Source organism: Enhydra lutris, unplaced genomic scaffold (assembly GCF_002288905.1).
Source record: "Enhydra lutris kenyoni isolate GAN:26980312 unplaced genomic scaffold, ASM228890v2 scaffoldscaffold4, whole genome shotgun sequence".
Taxonomy (NCBI): domain Eukaryota; kingdom Metazoa; phylum Chordata; class Mammalia; order Carnivora; family Mustelidae; genus Enhydra; species Enhydra lutris.
Window position 1 is genome coordinate 34,126,782 of NW_019154088.1, and position 15,187 is coordinate 34,141,968.

Consider the following 15,187-nt stretch of genomic DNA (forward strand, 5'->3'; position numbering starts at 1 on the left):
AACTTTTGACTTCCCGAAACTTAACTATTAATAGCCTACTGTTGACGGGAAGCCTTACGAATGGCATAGCAGGTGATTAACACATATTTTGAATGTTATATATATTAATTACTGTATTCTTACAATGAAGTAAGCTAAAGAAAAGAAAATCATAAGGAAGAGAAAATATATTTATAATAAAAAAACAAACAAACAAAAAAAGAAAACCCCTGTTTGTCAGGCCAACTGCATTTGTGTTTTGGACAAACTCTTAGCAACTTGTCATCAACACCAAACCCTAGCCCTATTTCTTTGATGTGTAACTTTCTTACCTTCACTTGCGTTCTACATCACTAATCCATTATCATGGCCATATCTTAGATGTCTTAATCATTTATAATGATTCCACCTTTAAAAACCAAACTCCTCCTTAACAGCTTACTCTTTGACCATAATCTCCCAGTCTAGTGATTTTCCCATTCTGTTTTGTAGAGCCCTTGGAGAAGGCTCTTGGAGATGGACAGAAGAGAAGTCAGTAGGATCCCAGGCTTCCACCCTGCTGCAGCTCTGCTTTTAGAAGTTTTACAAACTGAGCTTCCTTGTGAAATTTATTTGAAGGAGTTCTACTGTTTAAAAACTCATTGTATTTTTTTAAAGATTATTTATTTATTTGACAGACAGAGATCACAAGTAGGCAGAGAAACAGGTGGTGGGGGAGGGGAGGTGAAGCAGGTTCCTTGCTGAGCAGAGAGCCCAATTTGGGGCTCAATCCCAGGACCCTGAGATCATGACCTGAGCTGAAGGCAGAGGCTTAACCCATGGAGCCACGCAGGCACTCCTAAAAACGCATTTTAAAACCACTTTAACATACTGATGCTCTCCATGATTATCAACCTCAGCTACAAATTAATCACCTGCAAAGCTTTAAAAACTTCTAGCTATCCCAAATCAAGATATCAAAATCTCTATGATGGGAACAGAGCAGCAGTAATTTAATGTGTGACCAAGGCTGAGAATCACTGTTTTTGTTTCTTTATTTGCTTGTTTTGTTTTGAGGGAGGGAGAGAGTGTGAGAGATGGAGAGAGAGCACAGAGGGAGAGGGAGAAGCAGACTCCCTACTGAGAAGGGAGGCTGATGGGGGGCTCGATCCCAGGACCCTGAGATTATGACCTGAGCTGAAGGCAGCCGGTTAACCGACTGAGCCGCCCAGGTGTCCCTTGAGAATCACTGTTCTAATATCTTATTACTACCATCTACTTTATGATTCACTGGAATCATAATCATTCATTCCATTTTCTCCTAACGTATTAGCCATTTCCAAGCATCAATTCAATCCTCACTAAGCCTAGATTCCATGGCTAAATCATGTACCAATATTCTGAAAGCCATAGTTCTCATGTTTTTCCACCACGTCCACCCTACTGAATGCTGACCGGTACAACTAAAACTTTGTAGTTTTCATTTTCTGTTGGACTCTCAGTAACTTCTGCCAATTTCTTTAATCTACTTCCATTTTCTTTTTCTTTCTGGGTCAGAATAAGCACTAATATTAGCACCTATACTTTCTAGCTCACTCTTAAGGAACTTCACCCTACTAATGATCCCCTTCCCACCTTCCTTCTCAGCTTATATTTAAAGTTCAACTCTCTTCATCCTTAGAATTCCCTTATCCTTAAATCATCCTTTAGCTCACCACTGTCTTATCACTTTTCTTTATTACACAGTCAAGCTTCTTTAAAGAGTACTTTTGATAAATGGCTCTATTTCTTTAACCTACTCCTTGCTCCTCAATCCACAGCCATCCACTTCTCCTTCCACTTCTCTGCTTAAATTAAAGCAGACATATTTTTCAGCCTTTCCATATTTGACCTATCAACCTATCACTTAATACCAGTCCCCAGTCTTTTAAATATCTTTTTCGTGTCTTTATTTCTGAGAAGTTACTCTGTTCCAGTTTTCTTTCCTTTCCAACTCTTCTCAGAACACACACAAACACAAGCATGCATGCACGCATGTGTGCGTGTGCGCACGCGCGCACACGCGCGCGCACACACACACACACACACACACACACTCCTAACAAAGACCTTTCTGCTATATTCGAAATCTGCATATACCAGAGACTGCCTCCTACTGGTCTTCATATGAATAACCAACAGGAATGCCAAACTTAACCATTTCCAACACTGCCCTCCTCATTTTTCCTCTCAAACCTCTAACCTTTCTCATATTCTTGGTCTATTTGGGGGGAAATCTAACCAATTTAAGCCTTGAGCAATTCTTGTTTGGCCTATTGCAATAGCCTCATGATTGGTCTCTCTGCTCCTGGGTTAACTTCCCTAAAACCAATCTAACATACCAGAGATTAGCAAACTCTTTCTGTAAGGGGACAGACAGTAAAAATTTTCAGTTTTACAGACCACATCATCTCCTTTGCAACTATACAACACTACTGTTGTTGCACAAACGCAGCCATCATGAATAGTATGGATGTAAATAAAGCTTTATTTACAGAAACAGGTGGCAGACACGGGCCACAATCTTCTAACTCCTATAAAATACTGTTTTCAAACTGCTCTTAATACTAAATTTATCATGTATATAACCTTAAAACCCTTCAATAATTGCTGGGTTCCTCTGGGTTACTTCCATATCATAAATGTACTTTTACTTTTATACTCATATTTAGACATTTATTTACATCTTTCCCTTATATCAGAAAGTAAACTCTCTGAATGTAGAAACAATGAGGCTTAAAAAAAATGTTACCGAGTTCACTACCTATCAAGAACTGTGCAAAGGGCTTTATATAAACTGTCTTATTCAGTACTCAAAACAACCATGAGGGAATGAATATTATCCTCATTTTACAAATAAGGAAACAGAGCCACTCAGCTAGTAAATGGAGAGTCAAAATTCAGTACCACATCTGTTAAGCTCAAAAGCTAAATATGTTATTCCATTATATAAATTCTATGATATATAAAATAAAATATCAACAAGAACTTATCAGAATAACTTAACTAGAAGTATAAATGGAATGTCATCACATATAATCTTAGTCACTATGTTTCTGAAGTTATTTCTTAAACTAAAAATGAACTTTGCTATAATATACATGATAAGGTAAACAACTACAAAGTAAGATATATTCGTCTCCATCTATTTTGAGAGAATCCAAGAAATAATATGGTCCTGAAGTGAATTCATTTTACCTTCTGTCACTGGTTGAAGTTTAGAAGATCGCTCTGAATCCGGAGAGTGCAGAGGTTCAGGCTCTTTTAGGCTTTCCAAATGCATAAAAGGATCATAATCTACAGATGCCAAATCAGAGAGGCTCACTGGAAAATATCTTGGATTGCTAAAACATTGAGCTCCATAAACACACCCATGTAATACCTGGAGGTATGAGGGAAAAACATAGTTTTCCTTTTCAGTAAAGAAAAATAAAAGAAAAGAAAAATGTCAACTGGTAATATAAGAGCTTGACAAAACTTCAAGTATTTTAAAACTCATTTCTTCGATCAAGGTAAAATTTAATACTTCTTAAAATGAAGAATGAATGAAATTTAACTAATGATTCTCACATTCAACAAAGATTTGTCTCCTTTCAAATATCTGCAGTGAAACAACTGTGTCTTGCATGAAGAATTTTAATTATCCTTAGGTACTGTAAGATACATCTATATTCTCAGAAAACGCCTAGCTCTAAAAAAAGAAAAATGTAATACTAAGAAATGTGGTTCCTTTCGGTTTTAAAAACTGTTGGTTAGGGGCGCCTGGGTGGCTCAGTGGGTTAAAGCCTCTGCCTTCGGCTCGGGTCATGGTCCCAGGGTCCTGGGATCGAGCCCCACATTGGGCTCTCTGCTCAGCAGGGAGCCTGCTTCCTCCTCTCTCTCTCTGCCTGCCTCTCTGCCTACTTGTGATCTCTATCTGTCAAATAAATAAATAAAATCTTAAAAAAAAAAACAAACTGTTGGTTACAAGTAAACCATAAAGCAAACAAGCTGACCTTATATATGCAATTGAGGACAGATTTTTCTATTTTATCATTTTCCGCTCCTGTAGCAGGGACTGGTTGGAGCAGTGTCTTCAGAGGTAAGGCCATGATCCAGTCCAGAAGGCACAGAAGTAAGGACACCACCAACTGTAACAACAACAAAAAAGGTAATTATTATTGTAAATTCATAAAATAAGACCTTAATATTCTCAACAGAAATTCACCAACTTATTTTTTGTCTTCCAAAATTTATTTCAGGAACTACGAACCCTAATTCTAACCATGAATATTTACTTAGATCTAACTTATTCTAAAATATATATGAGTATTATTGTACGTTTCTTCCTTATATTTTAGAACCACCACAATGAAACCTTAAAAATAAAAACAGAACTGCAAAAATTACTTGAAAAATTACTATAAAAACACTGAACTTAAATGATGACATCGATTAGTAGACTATTTAAAACTGTTCAAAGAATGGAATTCAAATGAAAGGTTTGAGGTCATATATATTACAATCACTTCCACATTCCTTTTAAAGAACAAAAAGAACCAATAAAAACATTACAAAACTGGTATCCTCAGTATAACCAGAAAACAGAACATCTAAACTTCAAATTATCTGTAGGTATAAAGTACACAGCAAATCCCACAAGCTTTTTCCTATTCTCCCACTACAAACTTCCATGAAGAGCAAGGGGAGTTTGGGAAAAATTGTAAAAGAAAGAAAAGAACTGAGTACAAACCAAAAACCAAGCCAGAAAGAAAAAGTCGCCCTAAGTGTGAGAATACTGAAAAAAATATATTGGTAGATCGATACTGAATGGTTAAAAAAAGGACTTAAAAGTACACACACAGGGAAGGTAATGCTTTGGGGGAGAAGAATGTTAAGAAGGAATAGGGAGTAGGGGCGCCTGGGTGGCTCAGTGGATTAAAGCCTCTGTCTTCGGCTCAGGTCATGATTCCAGGATCCTGGGATTGAGCCCCGCATCGGGCTCTCTGCTCAGCAGGGACCCTGCTTCCCCGTCTCTCTCTGCCTGCCTCTCTGCCTGATTGTGATCTCTCTCTCTGTCAAATAAATAAATAAAATCTTTAAAAAATAAAAAAATAAAAAAAGATTAAAAAGCGTCAGAGAGAAAATGACTGAAATAAATGATATGGAAAAAATATCCAATTTACATATAATTGGGGTCTCTGAAATATACATGTTAAAAAGGTCATCCACCAGAAGCCAGGACAAACTGACCTGCAATAATCAACTCTACACATACCCTGATAAAACTTTCAAAGTAAGACTTCAGACATAAAGAAAAAATATCTTAAGGGCCTCCTAGAGAAAAGATGAAATAATTTCAACGTATACAAAAATAAGAATAAAATTCAAAAAATAATGCACAAAACAAGGCAACATTGGCGGGGGGGAACTTAACGTGTGAATGTGAACCTAAGGTTTCTAAATCTAACCAAGATGTTACTCAAGTATCAGGGTTACAGAAAATGTTTTAAATATACAAGCACTCAGGGAATTGTGTATTCCTGAGACTACCTTGAAGAATAAAGATGAACTTCATCTAACCAAGTAGTTGACTGAGAAACTTCAGCAAAAAGAATGATGAGTATCTGATATACTTGGTTACAGAGCTAAGATTAAAAAAATAAAGATAGAGATGAGCACAGAAGAATCATTTATTGCTATATGCTATTATGACATATGCTATATGTTACATGTAGAAATAAAGTAACCAAAAATAGAAGCGACAAGAGAGGAAAAATAAGCTCATTTATTAATGTATAGGCAATAGATAGGAGATAAAGGATACCACTAAATAATCACAAACCACACAGAAGGTGTTTTAAAAAGTAAGAGCTTAATTAAGAAAGCAAGGGAATAAAGACATTTTAAAAAGGTATGCACAGAAAAGTAACCAAAAGAACAAAGTATAAAATTTCCTGAATACCAAAAGGAACTTAAAAAATAAAAGAACAAAGGAAATATGTCATGTAGAAAAAGAAACGCAGAAAGTGCAATATGCTAATTAAAATTAAACCAAAAGCATTAATGTTAAAAGTTGCAATTCAAAATGAAGCTAAAATATTTATGAGGGGTGCCTGGGTGGCTCAGTGGGTTAAAGCCTCTGCCTTCGGCTCAGGTCATGATTTCAGGGTCCTGGGATCGAGCCCTGCATAGGGCTCTCTGCTCAGCAGGGAGCCTGCTTCCTCCTCTCTCTCTGCCTGCCTCTGCCTACTTGTGATCTCTGTCTGTCAAATAGATAAATAAAATCTTTAAAAAAAATTTATGAATATCTATGTGTCAAATAACATAGCAACTATCTTTATAAAGCAAAAACTATAAAAGGTGCAAGGAAATTCAGAAACATTAAGGAGACTTCAACACACCACTCTCAGTATAAGACAGATCAAGTGGATAAAACACAGGCATACTTCATTTTATTGTGCTTCACTTTACAGATACTGCATTTTTTATAAATTGAAGATCTGTAGCAATCCTGTGTTGAGCAAGTCCATGAGCACCATTTTCTGACTACATTTGTTCATTTGATGTCTCTGTGTCACATTTTGGTAATTCTCACAATATTTCTAACTTTTTCATTATTACTGTATTTGTCGTGATCTGTGATATTATACTGTAGTTGTTTGGGGGTGCCACAAACCATGTTCATATAAGACAGCAAATTTACTCAGTAAACACTGTGCTCTGACTGCTCCACTAACCAGCCAATCCCCCATCCCTCTTCCTTCTTCTCAGGCCTCCCTAATCCTTGAGACACAACAATACTGAAATTAGGCCAATTAATAATCATACAATGGCCTCTAAAGTGTCCAAGTGAAAGGAAGAATCACATGACTCTCACTTTAATCAAAAGCTAGAAATTAAGTCTAGGCATGTTGGGGAAGGCAGGCTGAAAACTAGGTTTTTTTGTGCCAAACAGCCAAGCTGTGAATACAAAGGAAAAGTTTTGAAGGAAAGTAAAAGTGCTACCCCAGTAAACACATGAATGTTAATAAGAAAGCAATATAACTGTATTGCTGACATAGAGAAAGTTTTATGGTCTGGATGGAAGATTAGACCAGCTGCAAAATTCCCTTAAGTCAAAAAGCCTAATCCAGAGGAAGGCCCTAATTCTCTTAAATTCTGTGAAGGCTGAGAGAGGTGAGGAAACTACAGAAGAGAAGTCTGAAGCTAGAAGAGACTGAATTGTGAGGTTTAAGGAAAGATGCGATCTCCGTAACATACACGTCAAAGTGAAGTAGCAAATGCTGATTAAAAAGGCTACAGCAAGTTATCCAGAAGATTAGCTACACTAAACGAGAGATTTTCAACGTACACAAAACAGCCTTCTATTTGAAAATGCCATCTAGGACTTTCATAGCTAGAGAGAAGTCAAAGTCTGGCTTTAAAGCTTCAAAGAACAGGCTGCCTCTTTCAGTAGAGGCTAATGCAGCTAGTGACTTTAGTTGAAGCCAGTGTTCATTTACCATTCCAAAAATCCTCTGGCCCTTAAGAATTATGCTACAGACAAACTATAGGAGACTCTTAATCTCACAAAACAAACTGAGGGTTGCTAGGGGGAGAGGGGTATGGAGAGGGTGGTTGGGTTGTGGCTGTTGGACATTGGCGAGAGTATGTGATACGGTGAGGGCTGTGAAGTGTGTAAGCCTGACGATTCACAGACCTGTACCCCTGGGACAGATACATTATATGTTAATAAAAATAATAAAAAAAGATTTTAAAAAAGAATTATGCTACATCTATTATGCCTGTGCTTTATACATGGATGGTTTACTCAGTATTTTAAGTCCAAGAGCTCTGATGGAGATGCACAATGAGAATAATGTTGTTTTCATGACTGCTAACACAACATCCATTCTGTAGCCCATGGATTAAGGAGAAATTTTTATTTCAAGTCTTATTGTGAAAGAAATACATTTCATAAAACTACAGCTGCCATAGATAGTGACTCGTCTGAAGGATCTAAAGTGAACTGAAAACCTTCTGTAAAGGATTCACCACTCTAGATGTCATAAAAAAACATTCATGGTTCATGGGAAAAGGTAAAAAATATCAACATTAATGGGAGTTTGGAAAGGTGATTCCAAACCTCATGGGATGACATTGAGGAGGTGAAGATTTCAGCGGAGGAAGCAGAATCAGTAGAATTACCAAGAGAACTAGAATTGGAGCCTGCAGATGTGACTGAATTGCTACGAGCTCATGATCAAACTTTAATGAGTAAGAAATTCCTGCTTATGAACGAGCAGAGCAAGTGGTGCCTTGAGATGAATTCTCCTGAAGATGCCGTGAAGACTGTTGAAATTACAACAAAGGATTTAGAATACTACATAAATGTATCTGATAAAGTGATAAAGTGTTTGAAAGGACTTAACTCCAACTCTGAAAGAAGTTCTATACTATGGGTAAAATGCTATCAAACAGCATTGCATGCTATAGAGAAATTGTGGCAAACTTCATTGTTGACTTATGTTCAGAAATTGCCACAGCCACCCCAACCTGCAGCAATCACCCTGATCAGCCATCAACACTAAGGCAGGACCCTCCACCAGCAAAAGATTACAATTCACTGAAAGCTAAGTTCATGGTTAGCATATTTTTAACAATAAGGTATTTTTAAATTAAAGTTTATACACTGTTTTTTGGGACATATTGCTACTGCGCCCTTAATAGATTAAGGTGCAGTTTAAATGCAACTTTTATATGCACTGAGAAACCAAAAGATTCATTTGGCTTGATTTACTGAGTTATTCACTCTACTGTGGTAGTCTAAAACCAAAACCAAGTACTTCCAAGGTATGCCTATATAACCCATATGAAAAAAAGTCCTTTGAGATCTTCAATAATACTTAACAGTATTAAAGAGATCTTGTCTCTAAGAGTCTGAAAACTGATAGTACAGAATCTGAAGAAACAGAACCAAGTAATTTCATAAATTGATTATTCTCTAAAGGGCAAAAGAGAACTTTTTAATGTGGTTATCCACCTGGAAAAACAACAAAAATTGTATCTCTGTCTCAAAACATACAGAATAAACTTCAAATGGGTGAGGGATAAAAATATAAAAAAATGAAACCATACAAGTATTAGAAGAATCCTCTTTATCTAGGGTACAGAGAAAGGCTTACTATCTATGACTGATAATTCAGACACAACAAAAAATAAACTGACTACATAAAAACTAATTTTTTCCTTGATTCCCCTCCCAAGAAACAATAAAAAAAGTCCACCATAAACAAAAGCAAAAGACAAATGGGGAGGGGCAAAGAAAATATCTGCAACATATATCACAGTTAAGAGCTAAAATCCCTAGTACATAAAACTTGAGGGGAAAATACTAAAACCTGACAGAAAAAGTAAGATATAAATAGATGGGGCGCCTGGCTGGCTCAAATGGTGGAGCATGCGACTAATGATCTTGGGGTTGTGAGTTTAAGCCCCACGCTGGGTATAGCGATTACGCATATTAAATAAGTTTTTTCTTTTTTTAAAGGAGGAGGAAATGAATAGATGATTCACAAAAATAAAAATTAGGGATAAAAATAGTAAATGGGATATTCAACCTCACTTATTAAAAGAGCAAGGTAAATGAAAAGTACAGTGAGATTGTTCCCCCCACACATTGGCAAAAATTTCCAAATAAGACACACTGTGAGGTTGAGACACTGGGCAAACACACTCACAGTTTGCTTCTGGGAATGCCAATATTTAACAAAATTACCTATCTGTTTACCTTCTGACCCAGCAATTCCACTTCTAGGAATATATACCTTGAAGAATATACCTTGAAGGAATATACCTTGAAGGAATATACCTTGAAGACACATTCCAATTATGTAAAAATATACAGGCACATAGTTAGTCACTGAAGCATTCTTTGCAATTGTGAAACTCTGAAAAAAACCCTATTCATTCACACATAGGACAGTGAGTTGAATAAACTACAGTACATTCACACAATGGAGAAATAATCCTATATAGTTATATAGCTGTAAAAAAGAACACGGAAGATCTTTATGAAGTATTGTGAATTTCTAAGATATCCTATAAATAAAAAAAAACAAAGCACCAAAGAATATCTAAAATATGACTCTTAACAAGGAGAAAAAAAATTATAAATGTTATCTGCTCACTTGTGCAGAAATAAACAAAGAATGGATAAAGCATAAACTAAAAAACCTGAGAACAACAGGGAGAAAACACTAAAATTTAGGAATGCAAACTGAAAAAATAACCTGAACTATATTTCAAATGAAGTCTATAACCACACTGAAGTGAGGCTGAGTGGAGGGAGAAGTAACCTAAATAACTTTTAAACAGAGCTTTTGAACTATATACTCTCTTGGTAACTATATACAGGCATAAATATATTCTGAAACTGCCTTTATTTTTCTAAAACTGCACAAAGAAGTAAATACATTGTGGATAACTGTGTATGGGAGCTAGGTTCTCATTATTGGGGCAGTTAGTTACAAATAAGTAAAAGGGGAGGACAGACTGAACCTTGTGGTGTTGGACTAGAATCAGAGGTGTCAAGGCAAACTCATGGTGTTTTAATACACACACATAAAATACATATTATATATTTGTGTGTGTACATATTATTTATTTTTTAGCTCTGTTGGGAGGGACTTCAAAAAAAAAACCACAAAACCCCACAACCCAATGACCATGTAAACACCTAGTTCCTAGATGTTTATTTCCACTCAACGGTACCAACGTTCCTTGGGGAAATGGCTAATTCCAGTATTGGGTCAGGGAAAATACAAGATGAGTGAAAAATTGTGTGGTAGGGGCGCCTGGCTGGCTCAGTGGGTTAAAGCCTCTGCCTTCGGCTCAGGTCATGATCCCAGGGTCCTGGGATCGAGCCCCGCATCGGGCTCTCTGCTCCACGGGGAGTCTGCTTTCTCATCTCTCTCTCTGCCTGCCTTTCTGCCTACTTGTGATCTCTGTCTGTCAAATAAATAAATAAAATCTTTTAAAAAAAAGAAAAAGAAAAATTCTATGATAACAGAATTTAAGGATATGCTGAAAGAACAATGAGGAGGATATGACAAAAAGGACAAAGAAGACAATTTAAAGGGCATTCCCACTGGCTAAAATCCGGAACATTTTGAGCTTGAAATAAATAATGATAGTAAAAAACTAAGGAATACAATCCACTGCATAAAGAAAGAATCATGATCTCACCATGGTAAGATGGATAGGGGATAAGGGAAAGCTCTTCCCTATCACAGAAAACTAATGAATGTAAACACAATGACAGAATTAGGAAATCACCATTTGGAACTATCATAACAACATTTAATTCTGGTAAGAGTTATCAATGGCTAGCAAAACTACTTAGTAAAGGTTTAAAAAATAATGGTTTATTTATATAGTCTCAAACTGTCTTCCTATAAGATACTTATATAATTGGAAATATATTCCAATTATATATTGCAATTATATAAGTCTCAGCCAGGCTGAGACTATACAGCTGCTTGGCTCAAGCTCTTAGCTGTCCCTCAAACCTTCATGACTGTCCAAGCTGTGTCCTAAAAGGGTGGGAAATGCCAATATACCTATTTAGGCTCCTGAAGGACAACTAATCACCTACCCCTTCAGCTCCCGGACCCAGGCTAACTGGAAAGCTGACTTTCAGGAACAGCTGGTCAAGTTGCGATATTAGCTATGCAGTCTAACTCCTAAGAGAGAAATTGAGAGCTGACTATTTTTGCTTACTCATTCTGTGCTAAGCCAAAGGAAACAGTTGCTGGGAGTGCTGGTGCAAATAGAACCACCTCTGTTTTGTGTGTTTCTAGAGAATTCATGAATGCCAAGTTCTGTCTGCTCCCAGAATGAAGTGATTTGGGAGCCACTCATTTAGTGTCGACAAGCTCCTTCTAGGGAAAAGCTGGAAACCTGGTTTTATTGTTGGAGCCAGCCAGAGGAAGACTACAGGGGAACTGCCCACTGGTTCTAATGGGCTTCCAGGAGGACTGCAGTCAGCATCTGGATGAAGGCTGATTAGAAGCTAGACCCTCAAGCAGCAGTTGAGAAAATATGCATTCAAATTCTTTATAGGGAAACAATGCCTCTTCCCCCTGCGCTGAAACCTGGGGGAATATGGATAGCACATGCTCACACTCTTAACGAGTGCTCCTTTTTTCCCTATATTTCTGGGGGACTCGTGAATACAAGCCCTGTTGGCTTTCAGAGCCAAGTGATTTAGAAGCCCATCCCTGGGATGGCAGACTTAAAAGTTGGGGTGCTAGATGTGTGGTCTAAACCCTTCTCTCCTCAGAGAGACCCCAGCAGTTGGGGGTTCTCTCCAGATTGTGCCAACAGTGGGGTTTATTGCAAGAATGTGCCTCAATGTTTCCTACATATTTGATGTGGGTATTTTCTCAGTTAGCAGATGTGTAGGATCTTTCAACTAGTTTCTGGATTTCTCTCAGAGAGAATTGCTCCATGTGTAGCTGCATCTTCTGTGCATCCACAGGAGGAAGAAAATTCAGGAGCCTCCTGTGTCTCTATCTTCTATTTTGGTGAGCCCCTGCTCTGTTATTCTTCAAGGTGTTCTACTTTGCTAATAACTCTTCTTACTCTGTAACTTCTCCTTAAGTAAGCATATATATTCCCATAGTTTAATACTACTCGTGTGTTGATGATACCAGTAATTTTTTTTCTAGCTTCAAATTTACTACTTTAGGTATACAGAGTTGCTTTGCTGGTGGTTTTACTAGGCAATATTCCTTACATGCAACACAATGAAAACTGAAATTCATCCTTCTCCAACAACTCTGCTTTTTTGAGATTTCAACACCGTTATCATTAAGAGATGGTGACACAGATACGGAGAATAGAATGCAAGACTGGGATGTGAAAATGGAAAGGAATAAAATAATTTTCAGAGGAAATGAACAGAATCTAGAGCAGCCTTGATTAACAGACTTTGTGAAATGATGGAAATAGTATATATTGTCCACAGGGCTATTAGGCCCTTGAAATGTGGTTAGCACAAATAAGCGAATTAAAATTTTAAATAAACTTTGAATTTAATTTGATTTAAATTTAAAGTCACATGTGGTTAGTAGTCACTATCCTGGGCAGCACAGTTCTAGAGTTCATAACATGTTATGTACAATGCCTAATGTATAATAAAAAACTAAGACATATGCACGAACAGGAAAATGGAATCCATAGTCAAGAGGAAAAGATTTCAATAGATATAAACATGGCAATAACCCAGATATTGAATTTAGCAGAATTTAAAGTCATTAGTTTAAAATAATTATGATAAATATGTTAAAAATCTAAAAGAGAAGACAGATATAACTGATGAAGAAATGTAGATTTCAGGAAAGCTATGGAAACTATGAAAAGACCAAATAGAAACTTTAGATTGACAAATACAATATCTGAAAGAGTTAAAGGAGTCTCACAATGGATTTACTGAGGTAAATGCAATCCTGTAGAACTTTTTGTGGCCAGAGGGTATGCCTTCTTCTATGTGCCGTAACTCTATTACAAGTACTCTCCTTAATGGAAATTTCTTTATTTTCTACCAGTAACAGCTATATTAAGATATATGGTTACCTTCAGAGTTGATGAATTCCTCATAATTACTAATTTTCAGGCATAAACAAGACCATAATTTGGCAGGATAAAGAGAAATAATTATAAATGAACAAAATATCCTCCAAGGTTCCTCACAATCCTGAGATTCAAAGACTTTACAAATGACCATGATTAACTTGAAATTTGAACTAAAATACAATTTAGTTACTCTTAAATAATGTAAAGGTATATTTCATAAGTCAATCAGAGAAAGACAAGTACCATATGATCTCACTGATATGAGGAATTTGAGAAGCAAGAGGGGAAAAAGAAACAAAACAAAACCAGAGAGGGAGACAAACCTTAAGAGACTCTTAATCTCAGGAAACAGAGGATTGCTGGGGGGGGTGGGGAGTGGGAGAGATGGGGTAGCTGGGTGATGGACATTGGGGAGGGTATGTGGTATGGTGAGTGCTGTGAATTATGTAAGACTGATGAATCACAGACCTGTACCCCTGAAACAAATAATAGATTACATGTTAATTAAAAAAAGATTTTATAATTTGGGGTTTAACATTTAAAAAAAATAAATTTTAAAAGATATATTTCTCATTATAGCAATTTTTAAGCACAAGATGAATTAATATTTACTATGTAAATATATATATCTTTGCAATTTTAAAACATAAATATTTTACTAAACACATATCAAATATCAAACAAAATTTAAATTACCCTCTTATCCATTTCATAAGATGAAGCTTCTGTACTTGGCAAAAGATGGGTAATGGTGGCTATCAGGATCTGTCAGTAAAGAAAAAAAAAGTTCAAAATATGTTAAATAATGATGCATCCTAAAACTTAAATGTTAATGGTGAAGTGATAAAATCTACTAATGAAAGTTTATCCACATTTTTAAATCCTAAATACATTAACACTGTTACTTCAAAGTAATTTTTAATAGGTAAGTTTTTCAAGTATTCTTAACTATCAGTCATTTATAATCCTCATATGTATGGAACCAAAATCATATAAAGTCTGTCCACTATAAATGGATTTCTTGCAAATTCAACTCATGAATCAATATATTTAAATAGACAAATATGTTCATAGAAAAATGAGAGTATACAGATGAGCAAAACAATTTCTAAAAATCATCTGTAATTCTATCACTCAAGAAATCTATTTTGCTCAACAAATTAGTTACAGAAGGAATGTACTTCAAGATAATAAAGGCCATTGACAGACCAACAGCTAACATCATACTCAATGGCAAAAAGTTAAAAGCTTTTCCTCTAAGGTCAGGAGCAAGACAAGGATGCCCACAATTGCCATTTCTATTCAGCGTAATACCTGAAGTCCTAGCATAGCAATTAGGGAAGAAAAAGAATTAAAAGGCATCCAAATCTGAAAAGAAGAAGTAAAATTATTTGTTTGCAGATGACATCATCTCATACTTAGGAAACCCTAAACATTCCACCAAAAAGTGTCAGAATTAATAAATGTATTCAGTCAAGTTTCAGGATCAAAAATTAATATACAAAAATCAGTTGCATTTCTATATAGTACCAATGACCTGTCAGAAAAAGAAATTAAGAAAGATATCCCATTTGCGGTAGCATTAAAATCA

General features: G+C 36.1%; 1 protein-coding gene across 4 annotated transcripts in view; it reads right to left on the minus strand.

The window, feature by feature from the left end:
* The window catches only part of LOC111158948 (Ral GTPase activating protein catalytic alpha subunit 1), a 246,811-nt gene that overhangs the window by 94,529 nt on the left and 137,095 nt on the right, over positions 1-15,187 (minus strand). For all 4 annotated transcript variants that reach the window (XM_022521311.1, XM_022521309.1, XM_022521306.1 and 1 more), the window contains 3 exons: positions 14,293-14,361; positions 3,993-4,127; positions 3,196-3,379 (listed from right to left, as the gene is read on the minus strand). In XM_022521311.1, the coding sequence (XP_022377019.1) occupies positions 3,196-3,379; positions 3,993-4,127; positions 14,293-14,361 (388 nt within the window). The remainder of the gene's footprint in view (positions 1-3,195; positions 3,380-3,992; positions 4,128-14,292; positions 14,362-15,187) is intronic.